General features: G+C 47.7%; 2 protein-coding genes across 4 annotated transcripts in view; both read left to right on the forward strand.

Annotated features, from left to right (window-relative positions):
- The window catches only part of LOC118372955 (proteasome activator complex subunit 4B-like), a 105,126-nt gene extending 94,349 nt beyond the window's left edge, over positions 1–10,777 (forward strand). For all 3 annotated transcript variants that reach the window (XM_052470635.1, XM_052470627.1, XM_052470630.1), the window contains 4 exons: positions 2,364–2,526; positions 7,372–7,505; positions 8,059–8,200; positions 8,366–10,777. In XM_052470635.1, the coding sequence (XP_052326595.1) occupies positions 2,364–2,526; positions 7,372–7,505; positions 8,059–8,193 (432 nt within the window). In that variant the 3' untranslated portion in view covers positions 8,194–8,200; positions 8,366–10,777. The remainder of the gene's footprint in view (positions 1–2,363; positions 2,527–7,371; positions 7,506–8,058; positions 8,201–8,365) is intronic.
- Positions 10,778–12,170: 1,393 nt separating this feature from the next.
- Positions 12,171–16,724, forward strand: gpr75 (G protein-coupled receptor 75). Its single transcript, XM_035761768.2, has 5 exons — positions 12,171–12,343; positions 13,084–13,355; positions 13,437–13,690; positions 14,332–14,717; positions 14,944–16,724. The coding sequence occupies exons 2-5, from the start codon at positions 13,282–13,284 to the stop codon at positions 15,916–15,918; spliced, it is 1,689 nt and encodes a 562-aa protein (XP_035617661.1). The 5' UTR covers positions 12,171–12,343; positions 13,084–13,281; the 3' UTR covers positions 15,919–16,724.
- The last annotated feature ends 31 nt before the right edge of the window (positions 16,725–16,755 follow it).

Consider the following 16,755-nt stretch of genomic DNA (forward strand, 5'->3'; position numbering starts at 1 on the left):
CGGTCCCTCTCCCTGTTCGCCCGCTCGCTCCCTCTCCCTGTTCGCTCGCTCCCTCTCCCTGTTCGCTCACTCCCTCTCCCTGTTCGCTCGCTCCCTCTCCCTGTTCGCTCGCTCCCTCTCCCTGTTCGCTCGCTCCCTCTCCCTGTTCGCTCGCTCCCTCTCCCTGTTCGCTCGCTCCCTCTCCCTGTTCGCCCGCTCGCTCCCTCTCCCTGTTCGCCCGCTCGCTCCCTCTCCCTGTTCGCCCGCTCGCTCCCTCTCCCTGTTCGCTCGCTCCCTCTCCCTGTTCGCCCGCTCGCTCCCTCTCCCTGTTCGCCCGCTCGCTCCCTCTCCCTGTTCGCCCGCTCGCTCCCTCTCCCTGTTCGCCCGCTCGCTCCCTCTCCCTGTTCCCCCGCTCGCTCCCTGTTCCCCCGCTCGCTCCCTCTCCCTGTTCGCCCGCTCGCTCCCTCTCCCTGTTCGCCCGCTCGCTCCCTCTCCCTATTCGCTCGCTCCCTCTCCCTGTTCGCTCGCTCCCTCTCCCTGTTCGCCCGCTCGGTCCCTCTCCCTGTTCGCCCGCTCGGTCCCTCTCCCTGTTCGCCCGCTCGGTCCCTCTCCCTGTTCGCCCGCTCGGTCCCTCTCCCTGTTCGCCCGCTCGGTCCCTCTCCCTGTTCGCTCGCTCCCTCTCCCTGTTCGCCCGCTCGCTCCCTCTCCCTGTTCGCCCGCTCGCTCCCTCTCCCTGTTCGCCCGCTCGCTCCCTCTCCCTGTTCGCCCGCTCGCTCCCTCTCCCTGTTCGCCCGCTCGCTCCCTCTCCCTGTTCGCCCGCTCGCTCCCTCTCCCTGTTCGCCCGCTCGCTCCCTCTCCCTATTCGCTCGCTCCCTCTCCCTGTTCGCCCGCTCGCTCCCTCTCCCTGTTCGCCCGCTCGCTCCCTCTCCCTATTCGCTCGCTCCCTCTCCCTGTTCGCTCGCTCCCTCTCCCTGTTCGCTCGCTCCCTCTCCCTGTTCGCCCGCTCCCTCTCCCTGTTCGCCCGCTCGGTCCCTCTCCCTGTTCGCCCGCTCGGTCCCTCTCCCTTTTCGCCCGCTCGGTCCCTCTCCCTGTTCGCCCGCTCGGTCCCTCTCCCTGTTCGCCCGCTCGGTCCCTCTCCCTGTTCGCCCGCTCGGTCCCTCTCCCTGTTCGCCCGCTCGGTCCCTCTCCCTGTTCGCCCGCTCGGTCCCTCTCCCTGTTCGCCCGCTCGGTCCCTCTCCCTGTTCGCCCGCTCCGTCCCTCTCCCTGTTCGCTCGCTCTCTCCCTCTCCCTGTTCGCTCGCTCCCTCCCTGTTCGCTCGCTCCCTCCCTCTCCCTGTTTGCTCGCTCCCTCTCCCTGTTCGCTCGCTCCCTCTCCCCGCTCGCACCCTCTCCCCCTTTCCCCGCTCGCTCGCACCCTCTCGCACCCGCTCACTCGCTCCCTCTCACTCGCTCCCTCTCTCCCCTCGCTCGCGCTCTCTCTCTCCCTGCTCGCTCGCTCGCTCCGTCTCCCCCTCTCCCTGCTCGCTCCCTCTCCCCCTCCCTGCTCGCTCCCTCTCCCCCTCTCCCTGCTCGCTCCCTCTCCCCGCTCACTCTCTTTCTCCCTGCTCGCTCGCTCTCCCCGCTCACTCTCTCTCTCCCTGCTCGCTCCCTCTCTCCCTCTCCCTGCTCTCTCCCTGCTCGCCCCCTCTCCCTGCTCGCTCTCTCTCCCCCTCTCCCTGCCTGCTCGCTCTCCCTGCCTGCTCGCTCTCCCTGCCTGCTCGCTCTCCCTGCCTGCTCGCTCTCCCTGCCTGCTCGCTCTCCCTGCCTGCTCGCTCTCCCTGCCTGCTCGCTCTCCCTGCCTGCTCGCTCGCTCTCCCTGCTCGCTCGCTCTCCCTGCTCGCTCGCTCTCCCTGCTCGCTCGCTCTCCCTGCTCGCTCTCTCTCCCTGCTCGCTCTCTCTCCCTGCTCGTTCGCTCTCCCTGCTCGCTCTCTCTCCCTGCTCACTCCATCCCTCTCCCTGCTCACTCTCTCTCTCCCTGCTCACTCCCTCTCTCTCCCTGCTCCCTCTCCCTGCTCGCTCTCCCTGCTCGCTCTCTCTCTCTCTCCTCGCTCTCTCTCTCCCTGTTCGCTCTCTCTCTTCCCGCCTGCTCTCGCTCGCTCACTCTCTCTTTCTGCTCTCCCTGTTCTCTCTGGCTCCATCTTAATTAAGCTTTCAGTGATTCATCTCTTCCTACTTCTCAAGAGTATTGGAGGACAATGTCCAACTATGGTCTCGCTCCTCAGCCCTTCTCTGCATTTTGAGGAGGAGGAGAGTTTAGACGGAGCTTCTGTCTGTTGAGCAGATCTAGTCAGTACATAATGGATCAGCCAGCTCCACATATCACATCTCTTTCCTTCTCTCCCCCAGGTGAGGGAGATGGCTGCCACCACTCTGAGCGGTTTCCTTCAGTGTAACTTCCTGTCTATAGAGGGTCCCATGCAGAGCCACTTCGAGGCCCTCTGTAAGACCCGCCTACCCAAGAAGAGGAAGAGGGAGCTGGGCTCCGTGGTGGACACCATCCCCTCTGGAGGTAGCCATGAGCAAATTATACCTATAAGTCGCTCTGGATAACAGTGTCTGCTAAGTGACAAACATGTTAATTAGAGGTCGACCGATTTATCGGAATGGATGATTTAATTAGGGCCGATTTCAAGTTTTCATAGCGATCGGTAATCTGCGTTTTTGGACACCGATCAGGGCCGATTACATTGCACTCCACGAGGAGACTGCGTGGCAGGCTGACCACCTGTTACGGGAGTGCAGCAAGGAGCCAAGGTAAGTTGCTAGATAGCATTAACCTTATCTTATAAAAAACTATACATCTTAACATAATCACTAGTTATAACTACACATGATTGATAATAATAATAATAATAATATATGCCATTTAGCAGACGCTTTTATCCAAAGCGACTTACAGTCATGTGTGCATACATTCGACGTATGGGTGGTCCCGGGAATCGAACCCACTACCCTGGCGTTACAAGCGCCATGCTCTACCAACTGAGCTACAGAACCACATTGATGATATTACTAGTTTATCTAGCTTGTCCTGCGTTGCATATAATCGATGAGGTGCCTGTTAATGTATCATCGAATCACAGCCTACTTCGCCAAACGGGTGATGATGTAACAAGCGCATTTGTGAAAAAAGCACTGTCGTTGCACCAATGTACCTAACCATAAACATCAATGCCTTTCTTAAAATCAATACACAAGTATATATTTTTAAACATTGTATATTTAGTTAATATGCCTGCTAACATAAATTTATTTTAACTAGGTAAATTATGTCACTTCTCTTGCAACAGAGTCAGGGTATATGCAGCAGTTTGGGCCGCCTGGCTCGTTGTGAACTGTGTGAAGACCATTTCTTCCTAACACAGGCTGTAATTAATTTGCCAGAATTGAACATAATTATGACATAACATTGAAGGTTGTGCAAAGTAACAAGAATATTTAGACTTAGGGTTGCCATCCGTTAGATAAAATATGGACCGGTTATGTATTTCACTGAAAGAATAAACGTTTTGTTTTCTAAATGATAGTTTCCGGATTTTACCGTTTTAATGTCCAAAGGCTCGTATTTCTGTGTGGTATTATATTATAATTAAGTCTATGATTTGATTGTTGACAGAGAAGTCTGACTGAGCGATGGTAGGCAGCAGCAGGCTCGTAGGCATTCATTCAAACAGCACTTTCCTGCGTTTGCCAGCAGCTCTTCGCTGTGCTTCAAGCATTGCGCTGTTTATAACTTCAAGCCTATCAACTCCTGAGATTAGGCTGGCAATACTAAAGTGCCTATAAGAACATCCAATAGTCAAAGGAATATGAAATACAAATGGTATAGAAATAGTCCTATAATTCCTATAATAACTAAAAACCTAAAACTTCTTAACTGGGAATATTGAACAATCATGTTAAAAGGATCCACCAACTTTCATATGTTCACATGTTCAGAGCAAGGAACTGAAACGTTAGCTTTTTTACATGGCATATATTGCACTTTCACTTCTCCAACACTTTCTTTTTACATTATTTAAACTAAATTGAACATGTTTCATTATTTACTTGAGACTAAATTAATTTTATTGATGTATTATATTAAGTTAAAATAAGTGTTCATTCAGTATTGTTGTAATTGTCATTAATACAAATATATATATATATATATAATTTGCTGATTTCTATCGGTATCTTCTTTTTTGGTCCTCCAAAAATCGGTATCGGCGTTGAAAAATCATCATCGGTCGACCGCTAATGTTAATACTCTAGTCCGCACTACATACTGGCTCTGTCCGCACTACATACTGGCTCTGTTACTCTGTCTGCACTACATACTGGCTCTGTTACTCTGTCTGCACTACATACTGGCTCTGTTACTCTGTCCGCACTACATACTGGCTCTGTTACTCTGTCTGCACTATATACTGGCTCTGTTACTCTGTCTGCACTACATACTGGCTCTGTTACTCTGTCCGCACTACATACTGGCTCTGTTACTCTGTCTGCACTACATACTGGCTCTGTTACTCTGTCCGCACTACATACTGGCTCTGTTACTCTGTCCACACTACATACTGGCTCTGTTACTCTGTCCGCACTACATACTGGCTCTGTCCGCACTACATACTGGCTCTGTTACTCTGTCTGCACTACATACTGGCTCTGTTACTCTGTCCGCACTACATACTGGCTCTGTCCACGCTACATACTGGCTCTGTCCACGCTACATACTGGCTCTGTTACTCTGTCCCCACTACATACTGGCTCTGTTACTCTGTCTGCACTACATACTGGCTCTGTTACTCTGTCCCCACTACATACTGGATCTGTTACTCTGTCCGCACTACATACTGGCTCTGTTACTCTGTCTGCACTACATACTGGCTCTGTTACTCTGTCCGCACTACATACTGGCTCTGTTACTCTGTCCGCACTACATACTGGCTCTGTTACTCTGTCCCCACTACATACTGGCTCTGTTACTCTTTCCGCACTACATACTGGCTCTGTTACTCTGTCCACGCTACATACTGGCTCTGTTACTCTGTCCCCACTACATACTGGCTCTGTTACTCTGTCCGCACTACATACTGGCTCTGTTACTCTGTCCCCACTACATACTGGCTCTGTTACTCTGTCCGCACTACATACTGGCTCTGTTACTCTGTCCGCACTACATACTGGCTCTGTTACTCTGTCCGCACTACATACTGGCTCTGTTACTCTGTCCGCACTACATACTGGCTCTGTTACTCTGTCCGCACTACATACTGGCTCTGTTACTCTGTCCGCACTACATACTGGCTCTGTTACTCTGTCTGCACTACATACTGGCTCTGTTACTCTGTCTGCACTACATACTGGCTCTGTTACTCTGTCCGCACTACATAGTGGCTCTGTTACTCTGTCCGCACTACATACTGGCTCTGTTACTCTGTCCGCACTACATACTGGCTCTGTTACTCTGTCCGCACTACATACTGGCTCTGTTACTCTGTCTGCACTACATACTGGCTATGTTACTCTGTCCGCACTACATACTGGCTCTGTTACTCTGTCTGCACTACATACTGGCTCTGTTACTCTGTCCGCACTACATACTGGCTCTGTCCACACTACATATTGGCTCTGTTACTCTGTCCACACTACATACTGGCTCTGTTACTCTGTCCGCACTACATACTGGCTCTGTTACTCTGTCCGCACTACATACTGGCTCTGTTACTCTGTCTGCACTACATACTGGCTCTGTTACTCTGTCCGCACTACATACTGGCTCTGTTACTCTGTCTGCACTACATACTGGCTCTGTTACTCTGTCCGCACTACATACTGGCTCTGTTACTCTGTCCGCACTACATACTGGCTCTGTTACTCTGTCCGCACTACATACTGGCTCTGTTACTCTGTCCGCACTACATACTGGCTCTGTTACTCTGTCCGCACTACATACTGGCTCTGTTACTCTGTCCGCACTACATACTGGCTCTGTTACTCTGTCCGTACTACATACTGGCTCTGTTACTCTGTCCGCACTACATACTGGCTCTGTTACTCTGTCCGCACTACATACTGGCTCTGTTACTCTGTCTGCACTACATACTGGCTCTGTCCACACTACATACTGGCTCTGTTACTCTGTCCGCACTACATACTTGCTCTGTTACTCTGTCCGCACTACATACTGGCTCTGTTACTCTGTCCGCACTACATACTGGCTCTGTCCGCACTACATACTGGCTCTGTTACTCTGTCCGCACTACATACTGGCTCTGTCCACACTACATACTGGCTCTGTTACTCTGTCCGCACTACATACTGGCTCTGTTACTCTGTCCACACTACGTACTGACTCTGTCCACACTACATACTGGCTCTGTTACTCTGTCCACACTACATACTGGCGCTGTTACCCCGTCCGCACTACATACTGGCTCTGTTACTCTGTCCGCACTACATACTGGCTCTGTTACTCTGTCCGCACTACATACTGGCTCTGTTACTCTGTCCACACTACATACTGGCTCTGTTACTCTGTCCGCACTACATACTGGCTCTGTTACTCTGTCCGCACTACATACTGGCTCTGTTACTCTGTCTGCACTACATACTGGCTCTGTTACTCTGTCCGCACTACATACTGGATCTGTTACTCGGTCCACACTAAATACCACTTAAAATGGCCACTACATACACTACATGACCAAAAGTATGTGGACACGTGCTCGTCGAACATCTCATTCCAAAACCATGGGCATTAATATAGAGTTGGTCCCCCCTTTGCTACTATAACAGCCTCTACTCTTCTGGGAAGGTTTTCCACTAGATGTTGGAACATTGCTGCTGGGACTTGCTTCCGTTCAGCTACGAGCATTAGTGAGGTCGGGCACTGTTGCGTGATTAGGCTTAGCAGCGCAGAAATTTGACGAACTGACTTGTTGGAAAGATGGCATCCTATGACGATGGTGCCACGTTGAAAGTCACTGAGCTCTTCAGTAAGGCCATTCTACTGCAATGTTTGTCTATGGAGATTGCATGGCTGTGTGCACCTTTCAGCAATGGGTGAGGCTGAAATAGTCAAATCCACTAATTTGAAGGGGTGTCCACATACTTTTGTATATTTAGTGCATCTTCATTTTAAATGGCACACTCGTGTGGGTATTAGAACATAGCTGTCTACATCCAACGGTCAATTGTTTACTTGGAACACAGTTGCCATGGTTGTGTTAGATAGGCTTCTAAAAATGCATTTGTCTTCACCTTGCTGAACATGTTATAGCTCAGTTTTCAATGCCCCCTGTGTGTGTGTGTGTGTGTGTGTGTGTGTGTGTGTGTGTGTGTGTGTGTGTGTGTGTGTGTGTGTGTGTAGATCTAGTGAGGCGACATGCTGGAGTGTTAGGTCTGAGTGCCTGTATCCTGTCCAGCCCCTACGATGTTCCCAGCTGGATGCCCCAGCTTCTGATGAACCTGAGCGTCCACCTCAATGACACACAGCCCATTGAGGTGAGGAGGACTAACACACACAGCTCAATAGCATGCTCTCTGTCACTCTCGCTCTCTCTCTCTCCTGAATCTCTCTCTCTCCTGAATCTCTCTCTCTCTCCTGAATCTCTCTCTCTCCTGAATCTCTCTCTCTCCTGAATCTCTCTCTCTCTCCTGAATCTCTCTCTCTCCTGAATCTCTCTCTCTCTCCTGAATCTCTCTCTCTCTCCTGAATCTCTCTCTCTCTCCTGAATCTCTCTCTCTCCTGAATCTCTCTCTCTCCTGAATCTCTCTCTCTCTCCTGAATCTCTCTCTCTCTCCTGAATCTCTCTCTCTCCTGAATCTCTCTCTCCTGAATCTCTCTCTCTCTCCTGAATCTCTCTCTCTCCTGAATCTCTCTCTCTCCTGAATCTCTCTCTCTCCTGAATCTCTCTCTCTCCTGAATCTCTCTCTCTCCTGAATCTCTCTCTCTCTCCTGAATCTCTCTCTCTCTCCTGAATCTCTCTCTCTCTCCTGAATCTCTCTCTCTCTCCTGAATCTCTCTCTCTCCTGAATCTCTCTCTCTCTCCTGAAGATGTCTGTGAAGAAGACCCTGTCTAACTTCCGGCGGACTCATCATGACAACTGGCAGGAACACAAACAGCAGTTCACTGACGACCAGCTGCTGGTTCTGACCGACCTGCTTGTCTCACCCTGCTACTATGCCTAGATACCTGGTAGGACACACACTCCCATCCTAAAATGCTGACTCATTGTAGAGCAATTCAAACATATGCTTGGGTGGAAACCTCACCAACACAAGTTACAGTACATTGTAAACTTCAAGGCACTTCCTTAAGGCACCAACCATTAATCAAACCGTCTATTTGGTCTCTCTTTAGGGCCCTGGTACAACTTTCAGATGGAGATAATGTTTTCTTAAACGGAGGAATGACACCCTGAATGCCCTCTTTGAGCCACTCAACAGTTCCTCGCTCTGTTATTGGTCTGGGAAAGCCTCAAACTGAACAGAACAGGGCCATATTCACAAAGCGTCTGAGTACAATTGCTGATTTAGGATCAGTTTTGCCTTTCAGATCGTATTGAATACCATTATATGGACATGGAGATCCTCGATCAGCAGCGCTACTCTGAGACGCTGTGTGACTTCCAGAACAGACGAGCCTGCATGAGGGGAGACGGGCCTCACTTTCAGGTCCCTGCCCTCTGACCAGACCAACGGACGACACCTGGGTCATTTTCACTAGGCACCAAACATAATGAAACGAGGAGGAACTACCTGGATGTTTCCTTAGAAAAAGGTTTTTGCTACGTTGTGCCGTAACGAATACAACCCTGTACCCTGAGGACCTTGGGGAGGGGGGGATATGCATACGTAATGGATGGATGGAGTTGTGTATTTGTTTTTAGCGCTCATTTACATTTCTACTATACTTAATATTTAAGGATAAACCATAGCATGGATGATTGATCTGCACTTTGTAATATTACTGTACAGTTGATTTCTCTTGTTCTTCTCGTGTGTGTGTGTGTGTGTGTGTGTGTGTGTGTGTGTGTGTGTGTGTGTGTGTGTGTGTGTGTGTGTGTGTGTGTGTGTGTGTGTGTGTGTGTGTGTGTGTGTGTGTGTGTGTGTGTGTGTGTGTGTGTGTGTGTGTGTGTGGAATGCTTGATGAAGATACCTGCAGGTTTCCCTCGATCGCTGGTCCAAGTTGTAGTGCGTGTTCCCCCATTAGTGCACCACTACGCCTTAGGACCAGAGCTAGTTTCCCCCGTAATATTGCTCTCAGTACAACATCCCCTCAATGTTATCAACTCTGCACCAACTAACTATATTATCCCACTAGAGCAAGGCTCTCCAGTCCTGTTCCTGGGGAGCTGCTGTCCTGTAGGTTTCACTATGACCTTAATCTAGCACACCTGATTCTAAAAACTACGTGGTTGATCAGCTGAGTTAAGATAGTTACAACTGGGGTTGGAGTGAAAACCTACAGGAGGCTAGCTCCCCAGGAACAGGGTTGGAGTGAAAACCTACAGGAGGGTAGCTCCCCAGGAACAGGGTTGGAGTTAAAACCTACATGAGGGTATCTCTCCAGGAACAGGGTTGGACTGAAAACCTACAGGAGGGTAGCTCTCCAGGAACAGGGTTGGAGTTAAAACCTACAGGAGGGTAGCTCTCCAGGAACAGGGTTGGAGTTAAAACCTACATGAGGGTAGCTCTCCAGGAACAGGGTTGGAGTTAAAACCTACAGGAGGGTAGCTCTCCAGGAAACAGGGTTGGAGAGCCCTGCTCTAGAGGATAGGAACCATATTGTCCCAGGTCTCCAATGAAGTGTTCTTAGCCACAGTCTGTATGTGTTCAGATGATCGTTCATTATCATTAGATTAGGAGTGTTTCCCAAATGGACCCTTTTCCTTTTAGTGCACTACTTTTGACAAGGGCCCATAAGGCTCTGATCAAAAGTAGTGCACTATATAGGGAATACAGTGTCATTTGGGACATAACTTAGATTTTAACCTGGCACACACATTTACATACTTGATGTTTGTGTACTTTGTTTATCTCTGCTATATGCATATTTTATTATGTGTGTATACCATGTGTATGTAACATAAATGCACAAACAGGTTTATTTATTTGTTTGAAGTGCTGATTTTATTATTCTTAAGAGTTGCTGGTAATGAAAGCTTTTGGTTTGTGAGTAGATAGATTGTTCAGCTTGTTAGTGACGGAGCATTTGATGTAATCTGCTCTCGCTTGGGCAATGATGACTATGTAGCAGAGTGAGATTGTTAGTGTGTGTTCATTCCTCAAGGCTATGTGCAAGGTTTTCAGCTGATGGATACAGTTTAATCATCATGGCATGTCTAAACCCCTCTCAAAAGCCCAAGGGACTCATTTCCCAGACACAGATCAAGCCTGGTCCTGGACTAAAAAGCATGATATAATTGGAGTCTCCATTGAAACAAAGCTTTTTAGTCCAGGACCAGGCTTGATCTGTGTCTGGGAAACGGAGCCCAAGGAATAGCCAAACATCCTGTCCACCACCTTAGCATCGCACCCCTTCCCCTCTACTCATCAAAATAACATTGTTCTCCATTCTTTTTAAAAACCCTAGTGAGAGATTTATTTTTGGTTCAATATTTACTTTTCCATGAAGACTTGAAAATCTAGTCTCATTGGTTCAGTTTAGTACCTCACACCTGTTTAGTGTAGTGCCAAAACTGCAGTGATTATTTTTAGATGTACTGTTTTCTGAAGAAAATAAAGAAATTCATGGGTTGTTTGTAACAAACTTTTTCTATGTGTGTCTTTGTGCTGGTTGGTTCTGGGATGGCTCCTATTCAGTGGTGTAAAGTATTTAAGTACAAATACTACTTAAGTAGTTTTTTGGGGTATCTGAATTTTACTTTACTATTTCTATTTTTGACAACTTTTACTTCACTACCTTCCTAGTGAAAATAATGTACATTTTACTCTGTACATTTTCCCTGACACCCAATTGTACTGGTTACATTATGAATTCTTAACAGGACAGGAAAATGGACCAATTCACACACTTATCAAGAGAACATCCCAACTGCTTCTGATCTGGTGGACTAAACACAAATGCTTGGAAATCCCTGTCTAACACCAAATAAATAAAATGTATGGTTTGCTTAATTTCAGCAATTTGAAATTATTTTTACTTTTTATACATAAGTATATGTTAAACCAAATACTGTTAGACTTTTACTCAAGTAGTTTACTGGGCGACTTTTGAGTAATTTTCAATTAAGGAATCTACTTTTACTTAAATATGCCATTCGTGCTCCCGAGTGGCGCAGTGGCACTGCGTCTCAGTGCTAGAGGCGTCACTACAGGTTCGAATCCAGGCAGGATCACAACCTGCTGTGATTGGGAGTTCCATAGGGCGGCGCTCAATTAGCCCAGCGTCGTCCGGGTTTGGCTGGTGTAGGCTGTCCATTATAAATAAGAATTTGATCTTAACCGATTTGCTTAGTTAAAGGTTAAAATGAAAAATAGACAAATGGGCACTTCCACCACTGCTCATATTGAAGTTAGTCACAGCGACATGTATCCTCTATAGCCTCTATAGCGACATGTATCCTCTATAGCGACATGTATCCTCTATAGCGACATGTATCCTCTATAGGGCAGCCGTGGTACAGTTCCTATACCTTCATATCAAGTACATGCATCTTTGATGTGCAGTGCTAATTGTGCAATATTAGATGGCACTTCTGACTGGTTTAACCGTAGCCTACCAGGTTGAGAGGGTACCTTAATCCATTGAGGGTCTCAATGTACAAATATACTGTACCCTACAAAGAGAGGGAATTCTAGAACGAGTTGGAACCCAATATTACCTAAATGTATTTCTACATTTAGGTAATGTTGCGGTTTATCGCCCATGAGAATGGGTTCGTATCCTTTTGATTTCGTTAGAATGAGATGTTCAAGCTAGAGGTTGACAGCCCGAGGTGGTAACTGGTACCCACCCACCCGCAAGCGCTGATGTTAGATGTACAAACATCAAATAGAAATAGTGACACGAATATATACACAGTTAATAACATACATGGAGTACCAGTACCGAAACGAACATGTGGTTAAATGACATGTATAAAATACCTATCTAGGCCTGGTAAGATCTGGCATGCGTCAGCAACACCTAGGTAGGGGAACGCGCCCAGTACTGTATATGTCATATCCCACGTCTTACCGATGTACTGCGCCCGATCTTCGTCTTCTCCCGGATAAAACAAAAATGGATACATCACATCGACAATAAAATACACGCTCTTTTTGAATGATATATTGTGAATAAAAGTGCTTGTGGTTATAATGCATGCGGACGGTAAGTTGCCAATTCCGAATATGAAAATGTAACCTATGGGTTGTATAACAATGAGGCCTATGTCTATTTTCGCGTCTTTTTTTCCTCTATTAGCGTTCACATCAATATGACAATTTCTTTATGATTTTCAAGGAAGCCGCAATATTAGGTTGCATACAGAATATAAGTATCGTATTTTATTGCTTCTAATTATCTGTGAAGGAATACTTCGGTTTTTCTAATGCCTGTAGCTGTGGTGGTGGCTGGATGGAGAGCAACACCTTGAGTATTGTATTGGTTTTCATAACCATGATCAAATGACCATGATGACTCGACTATCATATTGAAATCGTTTTGCATCAGAGCATTCACACGCACATACAGATAAATTCAGATGCGGTAAACCTGTATGTTTCACTAAGTAAATGTGATCATTTTAGAATTCCATGTAAATGTTCATTATCGATAGTCCTACATCTATCATTCTATCCAAATCTATTGTGTAAACATATTAAACATATATGTAAAACCCTGGACAATAATGATAGAAGGATTAGATTACTGTGTAGGCTACACATTTGATTTGTTTGCTCTTGGTTCAGCCTAAGCCTATTTAGACTTCAGTGCTTGTCTGGCAGGAAGGGGAGGGCTTTTTCCATTGAAAGAGCAGAATTATTATCATTCACAATGGTCCTCATACATGTCTTTCATTGTAATAATATGGTGTTGTACTAAACTCAGATTCCTCTGTTTCTATGTAGAAATCTGGGGTCTTTCCCATGACCAAGGGGACCATGTCAATGGAGGAGACAGCAGATACCTTCACCATCCTGTTCAGTGAAATGATGTGAACACCTGTGAGGCTGTTCTCCAGTCTTTACTGACCCAATGGAGAAAGTCCATTAAAACAGTGTTTTAGTCCAGGACTAGGCTTAATCTGTGTCTGGGAAAGCAGCCCTATGTGTATGATGAATGTGACCAGTCTGCCGTCAGTCTGCCACCACCACACCTACAACAGCAGCCTGGGCCCGAGGTGCGTGGGTTGAAAAGAAAAAGACACATTTGTGTGGAATGTAAGGAATATGTATCAGCCATCTTCTCCTCCTCCCTCTAGGTCCTCCTCCTCTTCCTCCCCTGGCTGGGCCCTGATCCACACGGCTACCCTCACTTCCTGCTCCCTCCTCCTCATCCTCATATTCTTTCTGGGTTCTTACGGCAACCTGGTGGTGTTCCTCTCCTTCTTCCACCCGGCCTTCCGCAAGTTCCGCACCAACTTCGACTTCATGATCCTGAACTTATCATTCTGTGATATGATTATATGTTGCGTGACTGCGCCGATGTTCGCATTGGTGCTTTTCCTGGACTCAGGTCAGTAGACTGTATATACCATAGAATACCATTCTGGAACTTTGAGGATTTATAACATAGCCTCTATAGTCATTTCATAGGATCTCTATGATATTTACTTCCTTCTGTTCTTTACTTAGTTCTTGTCTCTTGCTTCAGCTAAGACACTGGGCCCTGTCTGTCCCCGATTAATAGATTTTTGTTTTGGGTGGCAGGTAGCCTAGTGGTTAGAGCTTTAGAGCATGTTCAAATCCTAGAGCCAACAAGGTGAAATCTGTTGATGTATCCTTGAGCAAGGCACTTAGCCCTTATTGCTTCAGGATTGCAGTTGATAATGGCTGACCCTGGCCGTGACCTCACTCTCCGAGGCTATCTCGGGGAGTTGGTATATGCCAAAAAAAAACAATTTTCTAATTCACAAATAGGATGAATATAATCACCCACCTAATTATTATTATTGTTCTGTTGTGTGCCTATTTGAGTTCACTTAGCTTAATAAACCAATAGAAAAGTCCCAAAACAGCAAACTGTTCCCATCTAGCACTCTAGGCAGACTCAACCAAATGATCCAAGTATTTGAAAGTATTTTTCCAAATATTTGAACCCCGGTCTGATTCTTGAAGGTTTGCAAAAGTCTAAAGAGTTAACTTTTTTTGTTCCAGGAGGAGGGGGTGGCGTGTCAAAGACTTTTTGCTTCACCTTCCACCTGACCAGCTCTGCCTTCATCATCATGTCTCTGGAGACGGTAGCTGTGATCGCCCTCCATCGGCTCCGTATGGTCCTGGGCCAGCAGCCCAACCGCATGGCCTCGCTCCCCTGTACTCTGGCTCTCACCGCCCTCCTCTGGACCTCTAGCTTTACTATGGCTGCCCTGCTCACCCTGCGAGCCTACCCCATGAAGGAGGGACCCTGCCTGCCTCACTTCGGCCTAACGGGTGGGCCTGCAAGGGTGGTTCTATATGTCTACCTGGCAGACTTTGCATTCTGCGTGGCGGTGGTGTCTGTCTGCTACCTGATGATCGCTAAGACGCTGAGGAAGAATGCACAGGTGAGAGAGAGAGGGAGGGAGGGATGGATGAATTGGATCGATAGATGGATGAATAACATTTGATTTTCGTGTCAGGTAAATCACATTAGCGACCCACCCCTTGCGGGATTATTTGTATAAGTTAATTACTTATAACTTGCTATAAGCATGTATAAAGCAACATAATGTTATGACTTATATCATGTTGTCTCTCTATGCTAAGTGGTTGTTCCCATCCTGTCCCCAGGTGAGGAAGTGCCGCGTCATCACTGTAGACGCCACACGCCCGCCGCTACCACAACCCCCTCCCCCGCTCATGGCGGCCGGCTTAGAGAGCATGCAGTGTGCCGTCCAGGTTCCTTCACTCTACCGCAACCAGACCTACAACAAGCTCCAACACATTCAGACTCACTCCTACACTAACAGACCCACCAGCCAGGGTCTAGTACCCGGGGCTGCCCAGGGAGCTACCTGCTGCCAGCTCGTCTCTACCGTCAACCTGGCCACAGCTAAAGACTCCAAGGCTGTAGTAACCTGTGTGGTGATTGTATTCTCCGTCCTTCTCTGTTGTCTCCCCATGGGCGTCTCCTTAGCCCAGGACGTCCTCTCTCCAGAGAGCAGCTTCGCTCACTACCAGTTCGAACTGTGCGGTTTCGCACTCATCTTCCTCAAGTCGTGCATCAACCCATTCGTGTACTCTCGCAACAGCGCCGGGCTTCGCCGGCGCGTCCTCTGCTGCCTCCAATGGGTAGCGCTGGTGTTCCTCTGCTGCAAGCACAAGACACGGCTCCATGCCATGGGTAAAGGTAGTCTCGAGGTCAACCGTAACAAGTCCTCGCACCACGAGACCAACTCTGCCTATGTCCTCTCACCCAAGCCACAAAGGAGACTGGTGGATCAAGCCTGTGGACCCAGTCACTCCCGGGACTGTGCCCCCAGTCCGAGAGCTACGGGCGGGCATGGTGGGCGTAAGCCCAGGGCCCCTAGCACCTCCACCCCCATCAACACCCGTATCGAGCCCTACTACAGTATCTACAACAGCAGCCCCTCTGCAGGACCCGGCTCCCCTACCAACAGTCTGCAGCCTGCTGCCAACTCCTCCTCCTCCCAGGCCTTTGGGTTCAACAAGTCCTACGTTGCCATGCACTATCACATCCACCAGGAGGTGCTGCAGGACGTTGAGAGCACCTCAGCCCATAAGATACCCATACCTTCAGTCTGACTAACCACCATGATTGATTGGATCCCTTCAGTCTAAACTGACGAATAACCTTGGCTTAGACCTGAAGACTTGTGTTGGCTCGCCAATTTAATGCCAATAGGCTTTAGTTCAGTGGGCTAACATAGTCTTGTGGTTCTGCCGGACTTTGAGAGCACCTCGGTGCATCAGATCTCCATACCTTCAGTTTAACTTACCACAATGATTTATACATGAATTGATTTGTTTATTGATCAGATACTGTACTTCGAGTGTAACCCTGCCACCATGCTGAAATTTGAGAGGGATTGGGCACATAGATCAGGGATGCTAAAAGTTACTATAATATTATATGACTATCACCACAAGACACCAGAGAATAAACGGTACTAATTGTCTGAATATCATGTGGTACTGAACTGTTAGAGGTAAAGAATAACCCCCATTGACTTTAGAATATTAAATGGATGATCTCTTAGTCCAGAGGGAGAGAAACAGCACTGATCCCATATTATTGATGTTACTGAAATAAGTGGAATCACTTTTTACACTGACATGACATTTTTCATATTGTACAATTTATATGGTCTTTCTCATCATAATAATACTGTATTTGTGAGTCTCATACATGTTCTATGATATCAGTAAATGTTTTGCAAGTGCAATGTGTCCAGTGCGCTCCTGGCAAAGAAAATATCTTAATTGAAGATCTATTGTAGATCCATCATCTACTCTTGTGGAGTAAGAGACCTCTGGTGGTCAACTAATCAACCTGCAACTAACTGTCCAAGCTTTTGTCAAGTCACACAGTGATGTCCAGTACAGATGCTCTCAACCCCCAGACGTTTCACCATGTTGTTG

Source organism: Oncorhynchus keta, chromosome 2, assembly GCF_023373465.1.
Source record: "Oncorhynchus keta strain PuntledgeMale-10-30-2019 chromosome 2, Oket_V2, whole genome shotgun sequence".
In the NCBI taxonomy this organism is placed as follows: domain Eukaryota; kingdom Metazoa; phylum Chordata; class Actinopteri; order Salmoniformes; family Salmonidae; genus Oncorhynchus; species Oncorhynchus keta.

Coding starts and splice junctions, on each gene's coding strand:
- gpr75 (XM_035761768.2), top strand. CDS start 13,282: ATGTGTATGATGAATGTGACCAGTCTGCCGTCAGTCTGCCACCACCAC. Junction 13,356..13,436: donor AACAGCAGCCTGGGCCCGAG/GTGCGTGGGTTG, acceptor TCCTCCCTCTAG/GTCCTCCTCCTCTTCCTCCC. Junction 13,691..14,331: donor GGTGCTTTTCCTGGACTCAG/GTCAGTAGACTG, acceptor TTTTTGTTCCAG/GAGGAGGGGGTGGCGTGTCA.